General features: G+C 37.9%; 1 protein-coding gene across 6 annotated transcripts in view; it reads left to right on the forward strand.

Annotated features, from left to right (window-relative positions):
* Nucleotides 1-24,818, forward strand: part of tenm2a (teneurin transmembrane protein 2a) — a 330,820-nt gene that overhangs the window by 233,377 nt on the left and 72,625 nt on the right. For all 6 annotated transcript variants that reach the window (XM_089134829.1, XM_089134831.1, XM_089134830.1 and 3 more), the window contains 2 exons: nucleotides 9,895-10,129; nucleotides 24,554-24,792. In XM_089134829.1, coding sequence (XP_088990955.1) covers nucleotides 9,895-10,129; nucleotides 24,554-24,792 — 474 coding nt within the window. The remainder of the gene's footprint in view (nucleotides 1-9,894; nucleotides 10,130-24,553; nucleotides 24,793-24,818) is intronic.

The following is a 24,818-nucleotide window of genomic DNA, read 5'->3' on the forward strand; positions in this document are numbered from 1 at the left end:
AAAAATGTATTAAAAAATAAATGAATGAAGAAATATTAGGCTACATTTAACAGTAGGCCTACATTATATTGAGTAGAAAAAATATATACCAATGTAACTTAAACTAATTCAATACTTATTTGAGTGTATACTGTACATTTAGTTTTTATGTATTTTTATATCACATATGATACTTTTATATCAAGTATCTTATTTAAATGTACATTTCACATATTTTACAGAGTTCTGTAAAAACAAATCAGGCACTATTAAACTGAAAATCATCTGAAGAAAATAAATATTAATTATATTCCATCTGAATATACAGCTTATGTTTTTATATGGCCATCAAAAAGATGCTTCAGTGGACGTTCTTCTGGCATTTATTAGCAAGGGCTAACTGGACCATGCCATACATGATTATAAAATGTATGCAAAACTCTTTATGTGTGATCATTTTCTGAAATGACTTTCATATTCAATTTTATTGTTGTCGTGTGTAGCATATAGGGAGCAGGCAGCTGTATTTGATGGGCCTTGAGCTGGGGTGTGCAGTATAGCCTCACTGTAATCTGCCTTGAATCTTGGCACTCTCCATGGCGAGAGAAAACCACCTTGTTATCAGTGAAAATGGTGGGACGTGGTGGTTGCATTGGGATATAAGAGTAGGGGGGTCTAAGTGGTTTCCTAATTACACACTTTTATTTATTCACAAGCAAACACAAGCGTTTCCCAGTGAAACCAAACACTGTTTTACTTCCTGTGGTCCAGGGCCTCTCTCCGATCTCTAATATCTTCCCAAATTGATGTTTATGTTCTCACTCCTATTGTTTCCTGAGGTTTCTGCCACTTATGTCCAGCAGTTTATTTCAATATACGTATGTTGGCGCGTGTCAGTGGTGTTGGTTTAAATGTAGCCAAAAAGAGGAATTGGGCTTTAGCTTTATCCTTGAATGTGTCCTTGGTACATGACTGACTGATAGTTTGTGCAGACATTTCAGTTGTATTGTTAAGCTTCTGAGAAAAAGTACGCTTTCATATTTAATACTGGTTTCCAGAATAATTAATGTGTAGAAGTCAATCTGTTTATAATAGGAATACATTAGTTTTATAAAACATTCAAGGATAGTACCTTGATTATCCTCTAGTCTAAAGCAAAGCTTCAATTAGTCATTCCTAAAATAAGCGTGCAACTCCGTCAGTGTCCTACAGTAAAGGAGACATGGAGAGTGAAAAGGACAGCGATTACTGTGCGCTGCGGGTGTGAATTTTTAGCCTCTCACGCACAGAGCCTCTACACAGCCATTTCAGAGTCGACACGGGATAAAAGTTGATGATGCGTGCAGAGGTTTACGAATGAAGAATGCTTTTCGTGAATATGAAATCAACCTTTTCATCAGTCTAGGAAGGGCTGACGGGGGAGCCTACAGCGTTTCACCTCAACCACAAGTGACTTTTGCATTTGTTGTTTTCTCAAGCAATGTGCAAACAAATATTCCTCTCTCTTTTTTATGCTGCACTGTAAAAAATTTCTTGTCAAATTAACAGTAACTTACTGGCAACAATTATCCAGTACTTGCTGTATTTCATTTAACAGTAAAATTACCGTAACACTAACTACAGTACTGTTAAGCATACTGCAAATTAAATTACATTATTTTACTGTAATTTCTTACCATATTAAAGTACAGAATTACACTGTTAATTTTTAATAATACTGTATAGTATGAAATGTTATTGTATTTATTTTATAGTGCTACTGTGTAACCTGTAGAAAATCCGTAGAAATATTATTTTAACTGTTAATGGGAAATAGAAAAAAGAACAATTTAAGCTTTAACTGCACAAGGTTTATTGTGTATTTTCAAACACATTAGTACATTTACATAATATACATTTAAATACATTAATACAATTAAATACATTAATAATAAAAATGTAATATAATACAATAAAAATCATGCATGACAATCATGAACAATTATGCATAAATACATGCAAAAATTATCATGAACAGGTAAAATAGAAAAGATTAAAGGGGTGCTATCTGATCAATCTATTAGAAAGATAGTTCATAACAACTCATCCACCCATTCCCTGCTGGGGTAAAACAGCTTAAACTAGTCTAAGATTGTCTATTGGTTTGAGATAGACTGTCTAACTGGTCACAGTTGCTGATTTTAAAGGGTTTTTGGCTGCTTTCTATCTAAGGGACCAGATTTGCAGGGCTGGGAGACACATATAAACTTATAAACTATAAAAGCTTTGACGAGTAAACCTCCAATCCAGATGAGTATTACAAAATGACAAGTTATCCAGTGTCCTTTTAAAAAAAAAACTAAACACAAAAAAACAACCTCATCATGCACATGTGCCATGAAAAACTTGCATTACGGTATCAATAATTATTTATATGCAGACTTATGTTCTAACTTTTGAAATAAGAAGTTTTCTATCCAAGCTTTTATGCAATTAAACCTTAAACTGTACAGTAACGTTTATTTTCACACAACAATTCTAAACAACTTGCAGATAGACAAAATTCACAGATGGATAAAAATCCGTTTAAAATGTTCTCAGTGGGTCAGTACTGGACCAAGGTAAACGTTAGTAGTTAGATAAATAGAATAATTAAATTAGATTAGATTTACAATTCATCGGTCGTCAAGATGGATAGGGGTCTTCTTAACATGCACAGCTCACACCTGTGGAAAAGGAGAACAGACAAGACAGTTAAAATATAGTACGTTTTGGTTGTTGTTTTGGCTAAACAGCAAAAACAGACAAAATGATGTCTAAAGTGTAATTCACTTAATACTAAAATCTTGTTTGTTGGACTGTTGTTTAAAATCAATTCATTTACGATCACGTGAAAACGTAGGCTAAATCTTGCTTGTGTGATACTAAGTTACATGACTTAAAAAAAGCTTGACAAGGCATCGTTCCCTTCAAATGAGTACATGTCAGTTTACACATAGTAAAAAAAAAAACAATGATATTATAGCCAACAATACTGTAGTATATGCAGTGAATGGTTCCTACCGGAACACCCCCAGGCAGTTTGTGTAGTTGGTATGACCCGGGTTTTTGTTGTTGTTGTTGATTCTAAGTTCGCTAGTAAAGTGTTCAACACCAGGCTAACTCCCTCGTGTATGTGTCGTTAATGATAACCAAAGATTAACAAAGACCACAACAAATACTGTAAATGTCACACATAGCTTTGTATTTTGGACAAAAATACACCTTGGGCGCTTTCCGCGGTCCAACTTTATCACTGAGGTAACGTTAAGTTAACGTTGAACGCCAGGTCAGGATTTACACGAAAATAAGCGTGAAAAAATCAATAAGAGGAATCGGCACTTTAATTTTATAACAATAAATCCGAATCCTAACCTTGGATGTCCGATTTCAGGATACATTTATCGATTATCAATTCCTAACCCCTGTAAGTCATAAAATAATGAACGTGCAGGCGCTTCCACCGACTTAACGTGGTAAATAACAAAATGATTAGACCATTTTGACCGTATAAGAGGTTACATATGAAATATATGTTAATAAAATCACATTTAATCAAGTAAGGCTATCAACATAAAAGAAATCCGCGTCTGACTCATACATACGTTATAGAACATTCCGCGGCCACTTCTTTCTAACGTTAATCTGTTAACGTAAGTAACTCATATGGTTTGCATAAAAATATGAATTACTAACCAGATGTATGGCGAAAACGTTGCCGACCGACAGCGACGCGATGCACGGCCTGCGTGTTCTTACAGAGGGAAGGGAACTGAAGAGTCGAGTTCTTCATAAAATGGCAGCTTGTTGTGGTTATATTTTTCGCGGTCATTTCGTACTAATGTATTTGAATTTACAGTAACATCCCAAATGACTACATTGAAGAGTAGCCTATTAAAATGTCTAGAATATATTAAATTGAATATAGAAATCGTGGTCAGCTATTCTAAATAACTTTAAAGTTATTAGCTAGAATCCGTATGCATACACATTATAAGAATTATTACTTACCAGATGAAGAAGTTGCAGGTCGGCAGAAAAGACAGCAGCACCACTGACACGACAGAGAAACTCTTCCAAAGTCAAATATGCTCTCATGCACACCCCACTGACATAAATTATGTCATAAATTATGACTGTTAATGGTTAACCAGTGCTACATTTTTATTTTAAATGTAAGAATAACATTAGTAGGCTAGCAATTTTACCCGTGGAACTGTGTGTGGTGTTTTTCGCGGTCAATGCACTGCTGTATTTAGATTAACAGTAACTGATAATTTCCCAGAATGCATTGCAATTCTACAGTAACATACTGTCAACTGTGTGCACAGTACATAACTGTTGAAAAAACAATTTAATACTGTGAAAACAACTAAATCTACTGTAACTTACTGTACATAGATTATACAGTAAGAAACTGTTGAGAAAAACAGTATAATCCTGTGAAAACAACAGAAATCATTTACAGTGTGGTTGTGCAGCTATAAGCACAAAGGCATTTGTGAAGAATGAGTGAAATTGATTCTGTTATTTAACCTTGAACATTTAAGGGGGGAAAGGACTGACACAAGCAGGAGCTTTATTTAGTTTGTGCGTGATATCTCATCTGTGAATCCTAAAAATGTCCTTTTGACAACTAGGAGGTTTGAACCATAATTTGTCTTGTTTAGTATAGTTCTGTTACAAACAATCAGGTGTGCAAACTCGATACACTGACTGTAATTGATCTAAGTTAACTAAGTAAGTATAATTATATTACCTGTGATAACAGTCACTTTACTCCTCTTTAGAGATGCTGGATGAGAAAGTGAAAAGTTATGTTGTGTGCACTTTCATAAAGTTTTCTATTTCAAACAAACACTGCTCTTTTGAACTTTCTATTCATTAAAAATCTCAGTTTTTACAAAAAAAGTTAAGCAGCACAACTGTTTGCAACATAGATAATTAAAATAAATGTTTCTCGGGCACCAAATCACCATATTAGAATGATACTGTAGACTGGAGTAATGATGCTGGATATTCATGTCACACATACTGTAAAAACAGCCTTGGTGAGCATAAGAGGCTTTGTTTACATTAAAAAACATGAATAAATCATACCGTGCCCAAACTTGTGAACAGTAGTGCATGTGTTTATGAACAGCAACTGAGCTACTGTTAGGTTAACAGCTCCTCAAGTTACCCAACAGACATTCAGAGTTTTAATTATTTTGCTGTCCTTAAATGTTTTTTACGCATATGTATGTGTTTGACCCGTGGGTTTGTGTACATATCCTCAGGAGAGCGTTTGAGTGTATATTGGCAGATGCTAAATGTCTCTCTCAGGTTAAGGGGTCACCCCCATCCCTCCACATTAAACATCTGTACACACTGCCCCACCTCACCCTGCACCTGGGCCCAAAAGCAGGCCACGTCTCCCACATTCACTGATATAGCAGCATGCTGACGAGGACTTTTACTACAGCCATGGGAATCATGCCTCTAGAGAAGAGAAGGCATTTATCTTGTGGCCTCAGACAGCCATACATAGTGTTACAAACAAACACCATATAGAGCTAATGAGAGACAGGGGCTAAACTTTACTTCACCTTAGCACTGCAGAATCACTTTTATAGTTATATTCTGCAGATCTGGAATAAACAGAATGTTGGAGAGAGTGGTAAGATTTGTTGGTGGGTACTGTAAGTTGTGTCACCCCCTTAAAGGAGAACTCAGGTCAATTTTAACATTGGGCTCATTTTTTAGTTGTCGATTTAGTAGTTTAGTAGTCGATTGTCGAGTTTGCGTGCGCAATCGTTGGTAACTAAGCAACAGTGGAGACTCAGACTGTCAGCCGATGACGGTGCTGTGTGGTGTTCTGAGAATATCAGTTCAAGTGGATAGTTAATCCGAATCAGATGTTGAGCATCATTTAGTTATCAATGATCGTGCGCGCAAACTCGACAATCGACTACTGTGGACTTCGACCGAAAACAGGAAGTAAATACATATAGTTTGTGAGCTGGCTGAATTAACATCATTTTAATTTATCTTTCACATCTACTGTAGTCAGATTGACCGTGGTCACTCTTAACACCACTCACATGGCTGTGCACTTGTAAGGACAAATCAAGGATGTTATGAGGCTAAAAGCAGGTTTAGAACATGCCCCATTGAAGTCAACAGGGTGCAAATTTTAAAAAGATGATAACACGGTGTAGGCAACACCAATTTTTGTTGTTTCTGTCTGTATTGACAGCACTCCAAATGTACAAAAAAGAGCTCTCCTTTAATCTAGAAATATTTTTTGACACATTACGATAAAGGGACCACCATGTGTTTTGTACACTCTAAAAATGCTAGGTTTTTTAATCAAACTTTGGGTCAAATATGGACAAACCCAAACGTTGGGTTAAAAATGTAATTAAAAAATGTAACCCAATGTCTGGGTTTGTCCATATTTGACCCAAAGTTGGGTAAAAACAACCCAGCGATTTTAGAGTGTATGAATATTTCTCATGTTAGAGTATGATTTTTATGTGGCAGGTACATTTTATGTCCAAGTAACTGTATTCAGTTCTAAAAATATATATTATGCTTGTTGCTGAGCTTCCAATGTATAAAATATGTTAAATTATCTGACTATGAACATTAAGTAAAGTGGCAACTATCATAACCTAGAATGATTCCCTTTTATTTATCCTTGCTTAGAGGCACTTAAAGGGACAGTTCAGTATAAAATGACAATTTTGCCATCATTCACTCACCCTCATGTTGTGACTTTCCTTCAAACAACACTTTGACATTCACTCTATGGGAATTATCTTTAGATATTTTTTCACAATATATATTCATATATTTCACAATATATTTCGCTCACTGATGACAGATCTGAGTTTGGAGGTGCGTTCCATTCGACCGTAAGTGGACTGTGAAGTGGACTTCACAGGGTTTTTCACCATCTTAAGTGAGATTCCAATTCGAAGGGAACGAACATGTTCAGTTCGAAGGGCACTGCAAACGGCATAGGGAATAAGGGAACATCAATACATCACTTAACAGGAAGTCAGTGAAGTCCACTTCAACTGATATACCGTGTTCAGGGAGTGGGGAGCAGTGAACACTGCGTAGGGACCCTGTCGAATGGAACGCACCTAGGTCATCAGAACGTGTCACCCCCAGATAAAGCCACAGGGCCACTGAGCTCAAATCAGTCCTGCATGATCTTTAGACAGGGGGTCAGACCCTATCACCCACTGTGCCTGAGCGCCAGGATCACTCCCAATTCCCAGCGCTCAGGGACCGGCTTTACGCTTATTCCATGTTTGATCCAGCACTGTCGCCTTTGTAATACAACAAGAAACAGCAGATTACATGCCCAGGCCAGCACTGATCCACTCTACTACTACGTGCACACACACACACACACACACACTTACTTGATCTGTTCTCCTTTGGTTGGATAGATTCTAGGAATGTTCTATTTGTCAATACACTTTGTTCATGAATTTAATCCCCCACACATACACATCCTTTTCTCATAGTCCTTGGCACATACACATTATTGTATTTAAAAAGAGGATAAGAGGAGAAAGAGCGCAAGAGGTTTTTCACTGTTGCAAATTTAAAGGGGGGTCAAGCCGTCAGAAAATGCAAAAGTATTTGGCTACAGCAGTGATGAATAGGAGCCTGCTACAAATCTCTTTTCTGTGTACAAAATTAATATTTTTGCATAGCTAAAGGGCAGTTTATTTCGATTTGAGAGTGAGCAATTATATTTATGAATTATTTTGTTCAAAATAAAACCCAAGGCCTTGAAAGTGATTTAAATGTTTTTATTTTATTTCATTAGGGCTGTCAAAAATAACACGTTAACGCACACAATTATTTTTTTCAATTTAACATGTAAAAAATATTGAACGCAATTAACACAGCATTCTTTTTTCCCCATCATCCTTTGGCTAGCATGACATTATATGACCATGCTCTTATTCATGCAAATGCTTTTAAACCATTCAAGCACGATAACACACAGTGCAGTACTGGCGTGTCTGTGAATCTCCTGTCTGTGTGACACACACACACTCATGCACACACACACACACACACACACGCAGAAAGTCACTTGAATGGACACCGCTTGAATGGACAAAAACAAAGTTATGCCAAAATGCCCGTTTTGTCGAGTATCCTCGCAAACACAGTCTTAAATTAGTTAAATGAAATCTTAAATGATCATAAAGAGTAGTGAGAAAAAATGGGATGCACGTCATGTGCTGCTGCAGTCTTAAAGTGAGAGCAGCCTAATAAACACGCTGCTGTTGATAATCAAACAACAAAAGGAAAAGAGAAAATCACTCACAGCTCTTGACTGAATAACTTTTTTAGCTTTAATACGGATAAATCTATATTTATGTGACTGTGAAGTGTTTGATAACTTTGTTCAATTTCTGTATACCTGTTAGACCTGTCAAAAACAACAAAAACAATAGGCTAATGTTTTGTGCTAGATATAGAGTATAAAAGAATGAACCCTGATATATTGAAGGGCACAGGTAAAAGTGACAATTATTATATTGCGTTTATGTGAAGATTCACTAAGTATTGGTTTCGGTGATGTCTTCTTTAATAAAAACATATATATATATATATATATATATATATATATATATATATATATGCTTCTCTCTTTATGTTGTTTCTACAGTACATTAATTTGGAGAATGAATGTTAACTTATATTTATATATATATATATATATATATATATATATATATATATATATATATATATATATATATATATACTTGTATATATAAAACCTTACATTACCTATACTAATGTAAGGTTAGTTTTTTTTTTTTTTTTTTTTCAGTGACAGTTCTTTGTATGATGGTACACGTGGAAAGTACCATGATAGTTTGATTTCTATATTGAAATACCATGGTATTACGTTCCTGTACCAGCCACAGCACTTTTAGTAAGCATGTGAGGCTCTTCATATTATTTTAGCCCATCTGCTCACACTGATCAGACTCCTGACAGCCATAGACAGGAGATCAGGCCATGGGGCCTCGCTTTCAGGCAACCGTCATGGATCAACAAGCATGAGATGGACAACCTGAGAAAATGGAAATGGTTTTGGGTGTTAGTGGAAAGAAAACTTGGATCGAGAGGTTCATCTTTATTGCATTACTCCGTGTTTCATGGGAAAACATTATTAGGAGCATGTTTGATGCTTCTTGTCTGACCTCCACCTCCTCCCCGCTCTCTCTTTCCTTTGAAAGACAAGAGTTATAAATGTAACATTATAGAGAGATTTGTTTTCTTTTTGTTCTAAAATTACATGCTAGACAATTCCCATGCGAGCTCTGCAGGTCACCTCTTACAAAGCAGCCCTGAAGTGAAGAGCCTCTGCACCGCAGCCATTTCCAGGTACAAAGTGTTTCACTGTGAAAGAGTCAGAGCCGGTGCTTCCTGCAGATTCATGCTTGAATTCAGTCTGCATTAAGGATTACACTGAGCCAAACAATGTCAATTAATGCTGCTTCATGAGGGACAAAAACACAGCATCCAACAATAGTGGCGCAGCTTAAAAAGTGAAGACAGGGGTTTCCTGTCTGAAAGTGTCTTAACAAGCTGGGTGGTTGAGTGTTTTAGGGGCTTCCTGCCGCCACGGAATGCGAATTTGGAAAGAAAGAATAACAACACAAACAGCTTTGGCAGGCTGTCATCACAGAGAGCGTCCTCTCGCCCCACTCCCTGATTTGATGTTTATTCTGATTGCACTTCACCCTCACAGTGCTGTTATTCCATTTGCATTTCCTGCATCGCTTAGCACAGTTTTTGACAATGCCAATTGATAACTGATTGACAGTCTGATAAAAGGGTTTTGCAATATATTTTTTTTTCCCCCAGGAGCTCCAAACCATCACAGTCAGACCCTGCGGCCACCCATCCCTCCACCGCACAACCACCAGACGCTATCGCACCACCAGTCCTCTGCCAACTCCCTCAACCGCAATACGCTGAGTGGCCGACGCAACCCCATCCACGCCCCTCCGTCCGCCCCAGGTGACGGGCCCACCACACCTGAGTCAGTGCAGCTGCAGGACAGCTGGGTGCTCAACAGCAACGTCCCATTGGAGACCAGGTCAGTGGCCCCTTTTTATACATAAATAAATCTGTATAAACAAGAAATGAACAATCTTGCATTTTAGACACAACATAAGTATTTGATTCCTTTTTATCAGCTCGGTTAAAATGTCTTTTCCTGTCAGATTGGAGAACCAGATCTAACTGTTTTATAAATAGAAATGACAGTTTTGCTTTAAGGAAAATTTACCGGTTACAGACATTTCTTGCAGAAAAGAGACTTTAAAAGTGGTTATATCCTAATTCTGACAAAACAATCTCTTTCTGCACTCCAGGGCGCAAGATTATTGAGTACATGTGACAGAAATCCTGTCTCAATCCAAAGAAGTATTTTTGTTAAAAATCTTGGAGTGTTATTAGTTGGGCAGAAGCAATTTAGGTATTTTGACAGGCTTGTCGTTTTTAAAATCTATATTTGTTTTTACCTATTTCTGCTAACAATTCTGTAATATTCTAAAATTACAGAAATGATAGGTTAATATTTTATTACACACAGAGAGAGAGACTACCAATCAAACTAAAGTTTGGGGTCAGTAGTTTTTTTTTTTTTGTTTTTTTTTTTTTTGTTGTTTTTTTTAATATATGCTTTTAAAATTGTCTTGTACATTTATTTAATAATAACAAAATACAGTAAATGTCATTTATTCCACTGATGGCAAAGCTGAAATTTTTAGTGTCACGTGATCTTTCAGAAATCATTCTAATATGCTAATTCGGTGCTCATTAAACATGTATTATTATTTTTAATTTTGGAAACAGTTTAGCTGCTTGAAGACTATTTTTCTTTGAGAAACAGAACGTTTAAAGAACAGCATTTATTTGACACCAAAATCTTTTGCAACATTATGAATGTGTTTACTGTAATTTTTTAATCCAATTAATCTGTCCTTAATTACGTGCTTACAGAATATTTAGCATTATAGTTATGTGACTTTCATGCTCAGTAAGTTTTCAAACACAAAGAGTACTGTGTGCTTACAGATCACAAAAATACACTGTATTATGCATGCACAGAGTATTAGTATTCATAGTTCCCTCAAATACAAATGCTCTGTCTCTCATGCATACCCACACACTCACCCCTGTGGCTCAGCTCTTTCTCTCTCTCTCTCTCTCTCTCTCTCTCTCTCTCTCTCTCTCTCTCTCTCTCTCTCTCTCTCTCTCTCTCTCTCTCTCTCTCTCTCTATATATATATATATATATATATATATATAATTTTTATTTTTTTATCTTTCTCCTGCTGAGCAGAGGGTCACCTCCTCTGTTCCCAGATCAGAGAGGAAGCATACCTGCATGTACTATTCATGAGGCTGGGCTGCATGTTTAATTCACAAGGACAGGTCTCAGGCCTGTTGGAAGTGCAGGTTCCTGACTGTCTGTAATTAAAGCAGAGCTGATAGGCTGTCCTGTATGTCAGCATGGGCCATCCAGCACTCAGATATTAATGTTTTGGGACTGCTTGGGCCGTTGTGTGCAGGGTTGGATAGTTATCTGTTCATGGTCTCTATATGCAAACATATATTGACAGTTTACCCGTGACCTCCAGAGTTAATTGTCGGCTGGGTTTGATTGGTTTCTTTGTGTTGGTGATTGTAGACACGCCCACTTGCACCTTCCTCATCAGAATTTACGCAGCAGACGTTTTGTGGTCTACATCAGGGGTTTTCAATCTTTACAGATCCAAAGGCCCCCAAAGCCAGACTACCAGCCAAAATAGAGACTCCCAGTATTAAAATGCAAATATTCTCTGAAACACTTTATAATAACCTTCATTACGAACATTAAACTTATAATAAAATGCAAATGCATCTTTATTTATAAATCTGTTAATAGACATGCCATGAAAATTTAAACTCTTTATATTTTATTTATTTTTGGCATTGAACCCGTGGAGTACCCTCGGGGACCGCCTGAAGGTTGAAAACCCTGGGTCTACATGGACAGCAAAGTGTTTCCAGCGGAAAGAATGATAAAGAGCTGCGGAGTGCACTAGAATGTAATTTCAGTTCAGCAAATCTAGTTGTTATTTATTTCTTGATCCTGACAAGTAAAAATTATTTAGAAAGTTTATAATTAAGTATATAATAATATAGTTTATGCTCATGTGCTTTATTTCATGCCATGTCTCTAGCTGGTTCATGAAATAAATACAATTTGTGTAATTTCATTCGTTTTCACATTTCACTGAAATTTAATTAATGGTACAACATATAATATATTTCATTATATGTGTATTTTAGGAGCACAGAAACATGTCAACACTGCCCTGCCACTTTTTGAATTAATTTGCTTCACTACTGAACTGACCTACATTATATTACTCAGCAAGGAAGTGATGTTGCTGTTGTTGAAGTCATTAAACTCAGAGCTTCATTGCTTGTAGATAGTGCTGCACAGCTCTCTCTCTCTCTCTCTCTCTCTCTCTCTCTCTCTCTCTCTCTCTCTAGACTCATTAATTTAAATAAATGTTATGATTCCATCAAATAAATATAATCTTACCCCACTACTTTTGGGGTGACTGGACAGTCCCGATAATTGCTATTTTATTTTATTTCATTTGATTGTATCTTTTGATCCATTTTTATAGTTTATATAGTATTGATGTTAGATCTTATCACGTATTTAAATGTAAAATATATTTTATAAACAGCTATGAATATAAATACATAAATAAAAGATAACAAATGATGATAATTCTCCAGTGGGTTTCCAGAATTTGATTCTGTCCTCCAGTACTAAACGCTGTCGTCATAAATCACTGGAAGTTTCCAATGTGTGTACTATCCATCGGCTTAATGCCTGGGTAATATTTAGACAGCTAACTGGCACTGGTTAATTGTCACACAATCTTTCCTCATTTGCACACAAAATTTATGAAGCGATCTTTAAAATGAAGGGCCAGCATTCGGCATTGAATCATGCATGCTCAGGTGTGTTAGAATGGATTCCTGTACTGAAGCCATCAGGACTACCCAGCAGCACTAAGCCTGCCATCTGCTGAGACAGAACCACACTCCCCCACACCAATCCAAACCTCACCAAGCCAGGAAGCCGGCCCAAACTCTGGCCCCTCTCCCCATTCCCCTGCTAGCAGGCCCCACCCCTATTACTGCAGCTTTTTAATTGGGGTTCTGTCAATGCAGATGGGCCACCTGTCACACACATGCATGTGTAATTCACAAACTCATTTCCAATATATTCACATTTATTAACTGCATTACTCATTGCATTTGCGGAGGCTTTGAAGTGTGGCGAGAGAACTCACGAGTACAGATTAGAGCACCAGCAGACCACCCAGGACCTGGGCTGGCATTGCCTATATCACACACACGCACCATTCATGGGCAACAGGCGAGTTTGTGGGCCTTCTGATTGGAATCATGCAAGCGCCTGTCCATTTCAATGTTATGTGTTAACCGCAGAGACAGCGATGCACATGGACACATTCTTTTACATATGCATTTTATCAATGAGTTACAGAAATAATTCACCCCAAAATGAAAATTTCTGTCACTATTTATTTACTGTCATGTTTTTCCATGTTCATGCATATGGACTTTGGAGTGACATGATATGAATGTCTGAAAATAATGGCTGAATTTTCATTCAACTATGGAATTTAATTAAAGCCTGAACAAATATATATATATATATATATATTTTTTTTGGTTAAACAAAATTTAAATAAAATAATAAACTAGTTTTTGATAATGACTTTTTTTAAGATTAAAGGTATTTTGTATTGAGAATGAATTAAAAATATAAAATGTGTATATAGGCATTAAATATTAAAATGTGTATCCCTATATTATTAATTATTAATAATTAAAGCCAATTTTGAGTTTAAATGGTAACACTTTACAATAAGGTCTCATTAGTTAATACATTAACTAATTTTAAAGAATATGAACTATCTGTGAGCAATACATTTGTTTATGTATTTGTGAAACCTTGTTATATTAGTTACTAAAAAATACAGTTGCACTTTGTTCATGTTTATTAGCATTAGCTTATTAACATGTTTATTAACAGTTAAAAAAACTAATGTTAACAAATACAATATATTGAATTTTTTAATAATGTATTAGTAAATGCTGAAGTTAACATTAATGAATGCTGTAGAATTGTTCTTCTTTGATATATGAAGAGTTCAGATGCAAAAGCCTCTAAGTGCCATTTGAAATTTTCTTCTAAAATTATCATTTTTATCAAGCTTGTATATTTAAGTTCAGTAATTTCACTTAAATGGCAATGAAGATTACCTATTAATTGTCATTTAAGTGAAATTACTGAACTTAAATACACAAGCTTGATAAAAATGGTCATTCTAGAACAAAATTTCAAATGGCATTTAGAGGCTTTTGCATCTGAACTCTTCATATATATATATATTTGTGTGTAAATTAAAACAGTTAAATAATGTTAACTATGAAACCTGTTGCCTGTTGTAAAGTATTGCCATTTAAACGTATAATTATAACTATAATTTATATATTACAAATTATATGTTTGTCATGTATTTATTTTGTCCCCTGTAAAATAATACTGCATAAAACTCCCAGTTTAATTTTGTAGTATGCCTACAGGTAATATAGTCGGAAAAGCGTAAGTTAAATTTTGATGTCCCATTCAGGCTCTCAGCTGTTTTATCTCTGAAGGTCTCCAGTTCAGTTTTGCCCCAAAAATGCTACCTTTCATTGAAAATAGATGACTTTCCAGTTGCTTGATTTCTGCTAGCAACTGTCAGGGTAAATGCCCCTTAAGGATCAAATGATTGGTGAAAAGGGGTGTTTTTGGTGCAAGAAACCTTGACTATTGTCATAAGTTGAAATAAGGGGGAAATAATGACCCCTTTAAGTATTTAAAATGTCATTTGAATATGAAATCAAACATGCAATAAAAAAACTATCTGCCATATCCCAGCACATTAAGTAGCCTTATAGATCAGAGATGTGTTCAGCTGTGTAAATAGCACAGGATGTCACATGGACAGTTCCTCAGTGCACAAATGGAGGCTTGGAGAGTCTGTGTCTGCAGAGGCTCATCTCCTCTCGCCTCTGGGTCACACAGCATAAGCCGACACACTGAAGTTAATAGGCCTATTTTTATTTCTGTATCAACACTAACTGAGAGAGCATTTTCACACACTGCCTGCCTCTCCCTCTACAGGAGAAAACCACTGACAAAAATCCACCTTTTATAAACCAAAGAGGAAGTTTGGAGGAAAATCTCTAGCCCTGTGATGCAACAGCAGCCTCCTATAGGCCATGATCAGAAAAGTTTTGGGTCGTCGCTATTCTAGTTACTTTTTTTGTTGGCAATTAAGATAATTTGTGAGTGGTGGATGGTGCAATGTACTGCATGTCAGCTCAAAGATGGGAATGACATTAGCTCCCATGGGATTGATGGTTCATTTTCCCTTCAGTACATGTTTTCTCTGTCTCCTAGTCACTACCTCTGTCTTTTTTTTCTCCACAAGTGTGTGGCTGCAGGTGGGCAGGCATCATCTATCCATCCAATAGAAAACAAATAATGTTTTAGCTTTGCTTAGCTTTAACTTTTTCTAAATGTATTATTAGCTATTTTTCTAAAGGGCATTTTCATTCAAACGAATAGATAACTCCACTGCTTAGTCTTTGTGATGAGAATGAATGGGAAAAGTAGTTGTAACATGAATATGTAAGACACGATACATTTCTAATGATAAACAACTACATTTAACATTCATCTTTCATTAACATCAGTTTATGACTTGATGTCAATGAAGATTATCTCTGTGTGGTCATCCGGATGGTATTGAGTGAGTAACATGACATTTAAAAGCAAAGAATATTTGTCCTTTCTTTCTTGTAATTGGAGGTCATGCCTGTTTATGTGGGTGACTTTTATAAGGGTTTAGATTGATTACCCTGAATATTCCACCTACAGATTAACACCTTGAGCCATTTTAGAGAGGAACACACAGCTCTGTGTGTGTGTGTGTGTTCTCTATGTAAATTATGTTATTTTATAGGTCAGGCCTTTCCTGCTAAAGTAGAAAACCAAACCTTTCTCTCAGAGGTGCCTTCACAGCTGCCAGCACCGGAAGATTGATTGCCAAAGTATGCAGTTGTCAGACAGGTAGAGGAAGGGAGAGAGACAAGCTGGGGGGAAAGGGGAAGGCTCCGATCCGAGAGATTGCTTCAGAGAGAGAGAGAGAGAGATCGGAAAACAAGAAGGAGGGTGGAATCGGTTTTCGGCAGCATAAATGACTGAAGATGGCCTGGTCCTGTGAAGGCTTATTTCCAATCATAGAGTGAGGCCTCTTCTCCAGCTGATGCCTGCTTCAATTTTACTCTCATCTCAGGATGCGCAAGCTGCTCTCTTCGACATCCATACAGACTCGTGCACACTCAAATTAGATTCCCGAGCAGGTCGCACTATCACGATTGAACCAAAGAGGAGCAGTGCTTTTACATGGACAGGATAGGGGATGTTTTTGGAGGTGTGGGTTGTCGTTACGGCCTGGCTGGTATTTGGTTTTGAGTGTGTTTGTCTCAGTGTCCTGTGTCAACTTCTTGAAGTTGCAGCTCGGGTCCGTGAGTCATGAGAGAATTTGATTTGTTTGTTTGTGCAGATATCAGAAATTCAATTTGAGTTGTGTGATGTGCTGAGCACACATTTACAGGTCCATGAACTCTCTGAACCAGATGTCATTGCGGTTATTTCTCCATTTGATGTTGTAGCATCCATTCTGCATCATTTCACCTCCATTAGCTATGGGCCATGTAATGTTTGACCTTAGAAAATTTTTGTGAATTTGTAATTACTGTATAGCACTTGCAGTCTCATTCATTTTTTATTCCCTTACAGAAACCGCTTAATACATTCATAGTTTTTTGTATATCAGATAATTTCACATGTATACCAGATGTGATGCTGTAAAGGTACCTGGTTAAGACATTGTGGTATATGTTCTCTGGAGCTGTATTTGATTTGAAGTTTTGATTGTGAAGTTTATTCAGTATTTAACAGGAAAATCCCACATCGACTTAAAACGTGTCCTATTCACATACATCTGACTGCTGTGGTGAGTGGCTAAATATCCTAAAGCTCGTAGCTTTATTAAAGTGCATAATAAGAACAAAAAACAGTATAATAAAAAAAAAATCCAACAAAAGTACTCACAGGACAAAGCTTAACAAAATAACCATGTTTAACTTGTTGATGACACCAAACAAAGAACTGAATGATCCGGATGTTTAAATACACGTGGGAAAAAACAGAACCTGAAACAGGTGTGTAATTCAAATCAGTAACCATAGGAACTAACTAGTGGAGGGAAATGAGAACAAAGGAAACAGGAACCAGAATTTAAAAAAAAAAAAAAAAAAACGTAAATGTGACATATAAACACACATAAGGTAGCCTATATTTAAAGAGACATTTTCTTTTGTAAAACTATAACACATCTGTATAATTGCAAATAAACAATAAATGCAGTGTAATAAAAAATTGAAGTCTTCCATTTGAGACAAGGCTATAAAATGTGGACGCAGAATCTTTACAATTCCAAATCTCACCGGCAATAAATTTGTGGTCACAATTTTTCAAAATTTTTTTGAAAATTTCTTTCCCAATCACACAAAATGCATTGCTATTCATTGCTATTAAAATGGATTGCTATTGAAATCCATGTGATTAAGAGGGAAAGAGAATTGTTACACAATTTTAGCTAACGAATGCAGGAAGAAAAAAACTGGAAAAAAACAGGAAAATTGTCCTGAAAGAAAATTGTTAGAATTCCTGAGCTCAGGCTGAGAAGTGAACATTGCAAAGCTCTGCTTCTCTCTACCTTTTTTCTTTCACCCCCCTCTTTCTCTCTCAGACTTCATCAGTGGTTGCCAAGGTATCTGTGTGGGGCAGATTTAAATTCTCAGCTGCGCTCCGAGGCCAATTTGTTATCCTAACGGTAGCCAATCAGAACACAGGTGCTCGCAGCTTGCTGAAGATTTATGGGCCCTCTTTCTACTCGTGACGCGCACAGATCAAATTCTGGATATGGCACAGCAATCCCAGCAAACATAATTAGACGCGTTTTTGGAGACCTTTGTTTTGGTGTTTAGAATACCCCTCACCTATAGTTGGATTGGAGGAGAATGGGGAGTGAAGAAAAGTTTTGAAAAGTGTAGTTTGTGTCAGGGAGAAACTTGTCTCAGTGAGAGCAGGGTGTTTTGGTATGGGGGTGTTCTGAAAAAGAAAACGTGGTTAAAAAAGTATTTTACTCATATTACCGTATGCATAGAGAGGTATTTCATGACCAGTCACTTACATGTCTTGATAGGCGCTGATGTTGGTTATTTAAAGTGGAATTGATGTGATGTATATAATGAGGGTGTCAATCAGAGGTGTGTGGGCAGCGAGTGTGAGATCAGACAGTTAAATGAGGGTTAGATCTGAAAATGGAACGTTAAAAATGAATAAATAAACAGTGGTGTTTGACACTAACTACATGCTTGGTGATGAGGGGTCTTCTGGGGCTGTCACAACTAATGAGTGGCAGGGGCCATTTTCAGCAATGGATATTTAATAGGGCTCAACAACACACACACACACACACACGTGTGTGTATATGTATATATAAAGTGAGAACACACACCTGTCTGACTGAAACATGGTCATTAATCACCTCTTGCACAACACACATCATAACCTCAACAATGGCTTCATCAGTATCTGCAGAGAACTTGCAGAAAATACCTCTGCGTATATCCTTTCTTTGTCTCACGTTGACATCTTTTACCTTACCTTACCTTACCTCACCTTACCTTACCCTTCATTTGCTTCTTCTTTTGTTGCATCTCCTCTTTTATCATGTTTTCTCTTTGTCTTATTTTCTCTGACCTCGTTCCATCCAATAAAGTCTGTTGGTCTGTCCTCATCTTATCTTGTCTCTTTTTATCTCCTCACCTATCCTTTGCCTACAGTATCTCTCCTCATCTCATCTCTCATCAGGTCTCCTTGTCTCACCTCACCTGTTCTTTTTTTTTTTCTTGTCTCTCATTTATTTTATTTCATCATCTGTCTCCTCACTTCATTTTTCCATCTTGTCTCCTCTCCTCATCTTGTCTCTCCTCATCTCCTTTCAGCTACTGTACAGTCTCCTCTGGACTAATTTGCATCTCCTCTTCTTTCCTCATCTGTTCTCCTCGTTCTTTTGGTCAATTTCCCCTTCTCTTGTCCTATATCCTATGTGACCATATCTTGTCTCCTCTTCTTTCTTCAGTTTGTCTTCTTGTCTCATCTTCTCACCTTGTCTTGACCCCTCTCCTTTTCTAGTCTTATCTATGATGGCCTTAGCTTGTCTTCTCTCAGCTTTTCTCTTCTTATCTCACCTCCTCTTCTCATCTTGACTCCCCTCATCTTTATTGCATCTCCTTACGTCATATCATCAGGTCTCCTTGTCTCATGTTGTGCCCTCTCCTCCTCTTATCTGCTCTAGTTGATTTGTTTTGATTGTGTTTTATATTGTCCGAGCTTCAATGTCCTCATCTCATCTCCTTTCTTCATTTCATCTTCTCTTGTGTTATCTTATCATTAGTATCCTTTCCTACTTCTCGTTTCATCTTGCCTACTTTCAGCTCTCCTCCTCTTGTCATCTCACTTCCTCTTTTCGAGATTCTTCTCCTTTCTCAATTTTATTCCCTCTTGTCTCAGTTCATCTCTTCATCTGGCCTCTCTCCTTCTCTCGATGTTCTTTCTCTTCTCCTCTCACTTGCTGTCTCCCAGTAAACAAGTCATGTTCCTCCTTCAGATCATTATGTCCCTAGTTTCTCAGTCCCTGTGGACTTTGAAAAGTGTAAAACTGCCATTGTCTCCAGACTGTCCTCTGCATAACCCCACCCTGTCAGCACTCCTTTTTTTGGGTTCAATCTGGCCTCTCTTTATTTCTGTCCACCCCCTGGTCTGGCTCCATCTCTCTCTCTCTCTCTCTGACGTCTCCCATCATCTCAGTTGGCTTCAAATCTTCCCCCAGCTTCCCTCCCAAACATTGCTCGACATAAATCACTGTCAATTAAGCACACTATGTAAATCAAGCATTTTAATTTCATTTCACAATTAAGCCACTCCATCCGCATTCGGCTTCCCCTCACTGTCCGAGATGAAATGAGCTTTCAATAGAGATTCAGCCAATAGCTATGAGTTACACTTCAACTTGAGTGCACGCGCTTCCAAAATGACCTTAATTAATTTCACTCCGTCACCCCTGTCAGCTGGCAAATTAGTGGCTGCAACCTTCTGCGTGGGTAAAAATGATTTGGCATTTAAGTGACTGACTTGACCTTGTGAGTGGCCCAACTTCAGACGGCGGAGGAATGACACAGAGGCGGCCTGCAGGAAGTTAGCAGGGCTATATTTTTAGACGTGCACTTCTGCTGACTTCTTGTCACTCTGCTGCTCATTGCAGGCCTGATTACTGCCTACCTGTAACCTGCTAGCTTCCCTTTACAGTTTGTGCACGGTCGCACCTGACAGGAAGAACGGAAGCGAGATGACGCAGCTTCAGATAAAGGCATGGAGCTGGAGGTGGAGGTGCCACCTGTGGCATCACACCATCAATCGGAGAAGCGAGAAGGGCGGAAAAAATGTTTCAGAGAGCTAGTGTGAATACAAAGAAATGTGAGATTCTGCTTTTTTCCACAGTTGACTGAGCTTCCCGGTTCATGCACACAAGTTTTGCTAGAGAGTTTGTGCACTTCTGTATGTATGTGTTATGCATGCATGTTTGTGAGTCAGTGAGGCCTAAGGCAGTGTAGATGTCACCCTCAGCTGGGGAAAAAACAGCTTTGTTATGTAAAGCCACCGTGTGGAATACTCCGTGTGGCCTATATTCATTATACGGCTGCATTATTATCATTTATTACCATTCATTATGTTTATCAACCTGCTCTCGCTCTCTCTATCTCTCCCTTAGTGGCTTGTGTGAAGGACAGACCTCTATCTTTTTCTTTTGTGTTTCTTCTGAGGTTTATTTCACCTATTGTGGAGAGATGAGCGAATACAGACGTGGTGGGTATGGCGTCATGACTTGGAGAGTTTTTATTTTTAGGAAACATGCATAAGATATTAAAATAAGACAAATTGTTAGAACTAAAAGGGTGTCCTCACTATGAGTGCTGATATACAGTCAACCAGCACTCTGTTGTGCTATTTCACTCTATTGTATCTGTGTTAATGCATTTCTGACAGATTGTACTTCTGTGCAATAATGGTAAGGTTTTTTCATTGTTTCACCATAGTAGCAAGTGTCTGTCTTTATGAGTGAGCCATTGAATCACTCACTCAAATGGTTCATTCAAAAACACTGATTCGTTTAGGAACTAAAAAAGTGACTGTTATTTAAATTACTGTATTATGCATTCAATCAATTTGTTTGTAAACATTGATTTATTCAGGAACAAAGCAAGCTTACTAAATTGGACATACTAGGATACTGCTCTTACTATTTCTTTATTTAGAACTTGTGTTTTAGACACAATACTGCCAGTTTTGTTTTTTTGTTTTTTCTTCTCCATGACCTTAAATTGACAACTGGCCATATTGTGTCTATTTTTGTATAGTGATAATAAATAGTATAGTATAGTATTAAATAATCGTATTTTTAAAAAAAATAATAATAATTCAAAATATAAAATGACCACACTGTAAAAAAAAGGTTTAGGCAACCAGCTGCAGGAATTGTTTTAGTTTTCTTAAGTTAGGGTCATTAGTTGTCCAAACGTTTTTATGTTAAATAGTTGAATTAACTGTAAAAACAGAATTTGTCAAACAAAATGTAAGTTGGATTTTTTTTTACAATGCAGAATTGATTGCTAAACTGACAGTTTAGTAGAATCTGGTCATGTTCTCGTGTATATGTACAGCATGTAAGAAAGCAGATGTAGGTACACTGTAGGTTAAAGATTAAAAATCTCTTGGTGATAGATTAGTTGTCCGCTGACCCCAGTAGCCCCATCAGGCCTAATTCCAGGGGGGTTCAATCTGTCCATTCATGGGTGAGTGTGAGATGATAGAGGGATGTATGAGGATTGGCCGATAAGAGATGGAGGTAATGAAAGGGCTGGAGCACGGCGGAACAAAAATCAGCTCTGGAAATGGAATCCACCGCTGGAACGTGTCCAGATATATTGGAAGGCATCTTGTGGAAAGAGGCTATTAAAGATCACAGGAGTGAGCAGCCTGTGGCCGTTACCCTCGTAGGTTATGGTATGAGGGATGGATGTGTCTGGGGGTAGTGTGTGTGGGCTGGTCCAAAGACAAACCTTTTAGGTAGTTACCTGACTGAACTAAAGCTCCCAGCCTCTCGGTTCGCTAATAGAGAACGTGACCTGATAAAACACGATGAACCCCATGACCCAATGCTAATCACAACTGCAATGTGACTGCAGCAAATCCATTTTACACTACATCTTTTTTTAACACCGCATCCATGCTGCTGGCATGACCAGGCTTAAAAGTTCCCATTTGTAGGGTAGGAAACACCAGCATGGGGCTCAGAGCAGTAATTAACTGCTAAATTATTTATAGTACAACGCTAAATTGTACAAGTTTCATCAATAATATATTGAAGAATTAAGGCTATGTTAAGAAATATCTGAATCACAGCACTGAAAAGAGACTGGAGAACACCAGTGTGACACCAGAGAGAACGTTCTGACAGCTTCTTTCCGTGTGACGTAATTTCTTAAAGACGAAGTGTCTTTTCTACCTGTTCTGTAATAGAATGCTTTTATGTTTAAGGAAATGCATTATTTTCCACACACTGTACATTATTTTGGGTCCTCTATGCCTGGTCTTTCTAAAACGCATAGATTTCTACAAAGTTCCTCCTTCCGAAAAGTGCAGTGTGCTCCAATTGGCCAGCTGACCCAGTGCATTGTGATTGGCCAAACACCTCAAGCGTGTGTCGGAAATGTCACAGCCCTTACCATAATCGCAAGCCAGAATAGAATTCTAGCATAGAAACACAGTATCTCCACAACATGTCGGTGACAACACCACTTCGATACGTATGCTTTCGATACTTTCTTTCCGTATGCATTTGGCCGACATTGTGCGTATATTTCCACCTAGTGGCGTATGCCTTATGTCATCTCTTATACATGCACAAACAGCTACATGACACGCTAAAGAAAAGAGAAAACATGAAAACGCATTGTATGACCCCTTTAAAGCTAGCCGGGGGTAAAAGTGATTTGTGATGCATTTGTTAGATCTTTCAAATTGCACACTGTATCGAAAAGCATTCTGTGGGTTCCTGCCAGGCTGTTGTTACATGACTCTGAGGATAGTCTAGGTGTCGAGACTGGATATCAACAAATTACATCCTGTTTGTCTGCACCAAGAGTCCTTTTATAAGTTTATAATGATGAATCTCTCTGTGAAGTACATAGCAATATCCTCCTGTCTATATTTTTCTATTCATCAACTCGACGGAAATGACCCTCTACCACAGAGCCGAGCCGTCGCGTACGGTCTCAGTGAATTGTGTCTCTGTACAGTATGTGTTTGTTGTTGTACCTGAAATAAGCGGAGGCTCTTGAATTATTGAGTGACTTTGTTGTATAAGTGTCCCTCGGTGGGCCGGGACAGGCCTGCGGTGCCATGTGTTTGTGTGCCATATGTCCACTGCACCACACTGAGGCGCTGCTTACATTGTCCTTCACCCCCAACAAGTGCCTGCAACACTCAGCGGTCAACACAACACACGCACACACTCATATATACCATGGACTTTAAGAAATATGGACAAAGCGTCTGTGACGTTACCCTTAGACTTTCTGAAGAACAGTTTTGAGGCTTTTTATGGGGGGGTATGGGGGGGCGCCATATTGGAAAATCTTGGGAAATACAAAATACAAATGTTCAGAAAGGATACAGAGGTGGTATGATGTGTTGTGTCAGATCATGGCCGAGACATCAAATTCCACTCGGCGCAGCCCGTTATCAGCTGTCAATCAAAGTTAACCGCCCTTATTTGTCATACATTTTATATCTAAATACGATCTAAACAAACGAGTTAGAAAAAAATTCACCCCCCTCACAGTTGTCAGGCACTCGGAACCTATCGAAAAATACAATAAAAGTCCATGGGACCAACCGGTAAACGCATGAATTTATCCTGTGAAAACGGACATTTTAACATGGGGTCTATGGACATTTGCTCCCTTTTGGGACCTCCCTCTAGCGGATTTAAGATGTATTGCAGTTTTTCGCACTTCCAGGTAGGCTGCATTTTTCAGATTAGAACGTTGCTGCTTGATATATACCTTAAAGCTTAGAAATGGAAGGTACTGAGAAGGTATTAATACCAGGGATGGATGTGACCTTCCATGTGTGCTTGAAATACTAAAAGCGCTATTCATCTTTCTCCTTTCTGCAGGCATTTCCTGTTTAAGACGTCTTCAGGGACCACACCTCTCTTTAGCAGCTCATCCCCGGGTTATCCTTTGAACTCCGGCACAGTATATTCGCCCCCACCGCGGCTCCTACCCAGAAACACCTTCTCCAGAAGCGCCTTCAAGCTGAAGAAACCGTCCAAGTACTGCAGCTGGAAATGTGCGGCCCTGTCAGCGATCGCTGCTGCCACTCTCCTGGCCATTCTGCTGTCGTACTTCATCGGTAAAATATCTCATTCTCTCTCTTTT

The sequence above is a fragment of the Pimephales promelas genome, chromosome 9 (assembly GCF_988280905.1).
Source record: "Pimephales promelas chromosome 9, fPimPro1.hap1.1, whole genome shotgun sequence".
In the NCBI taxonomy this organism is placed as follows: Eukaryota; Metazoa; Chordata; class Actinopteri; order Cypriniformes; family Leuciscidae; genus Pimephales; species Pimephales promelas.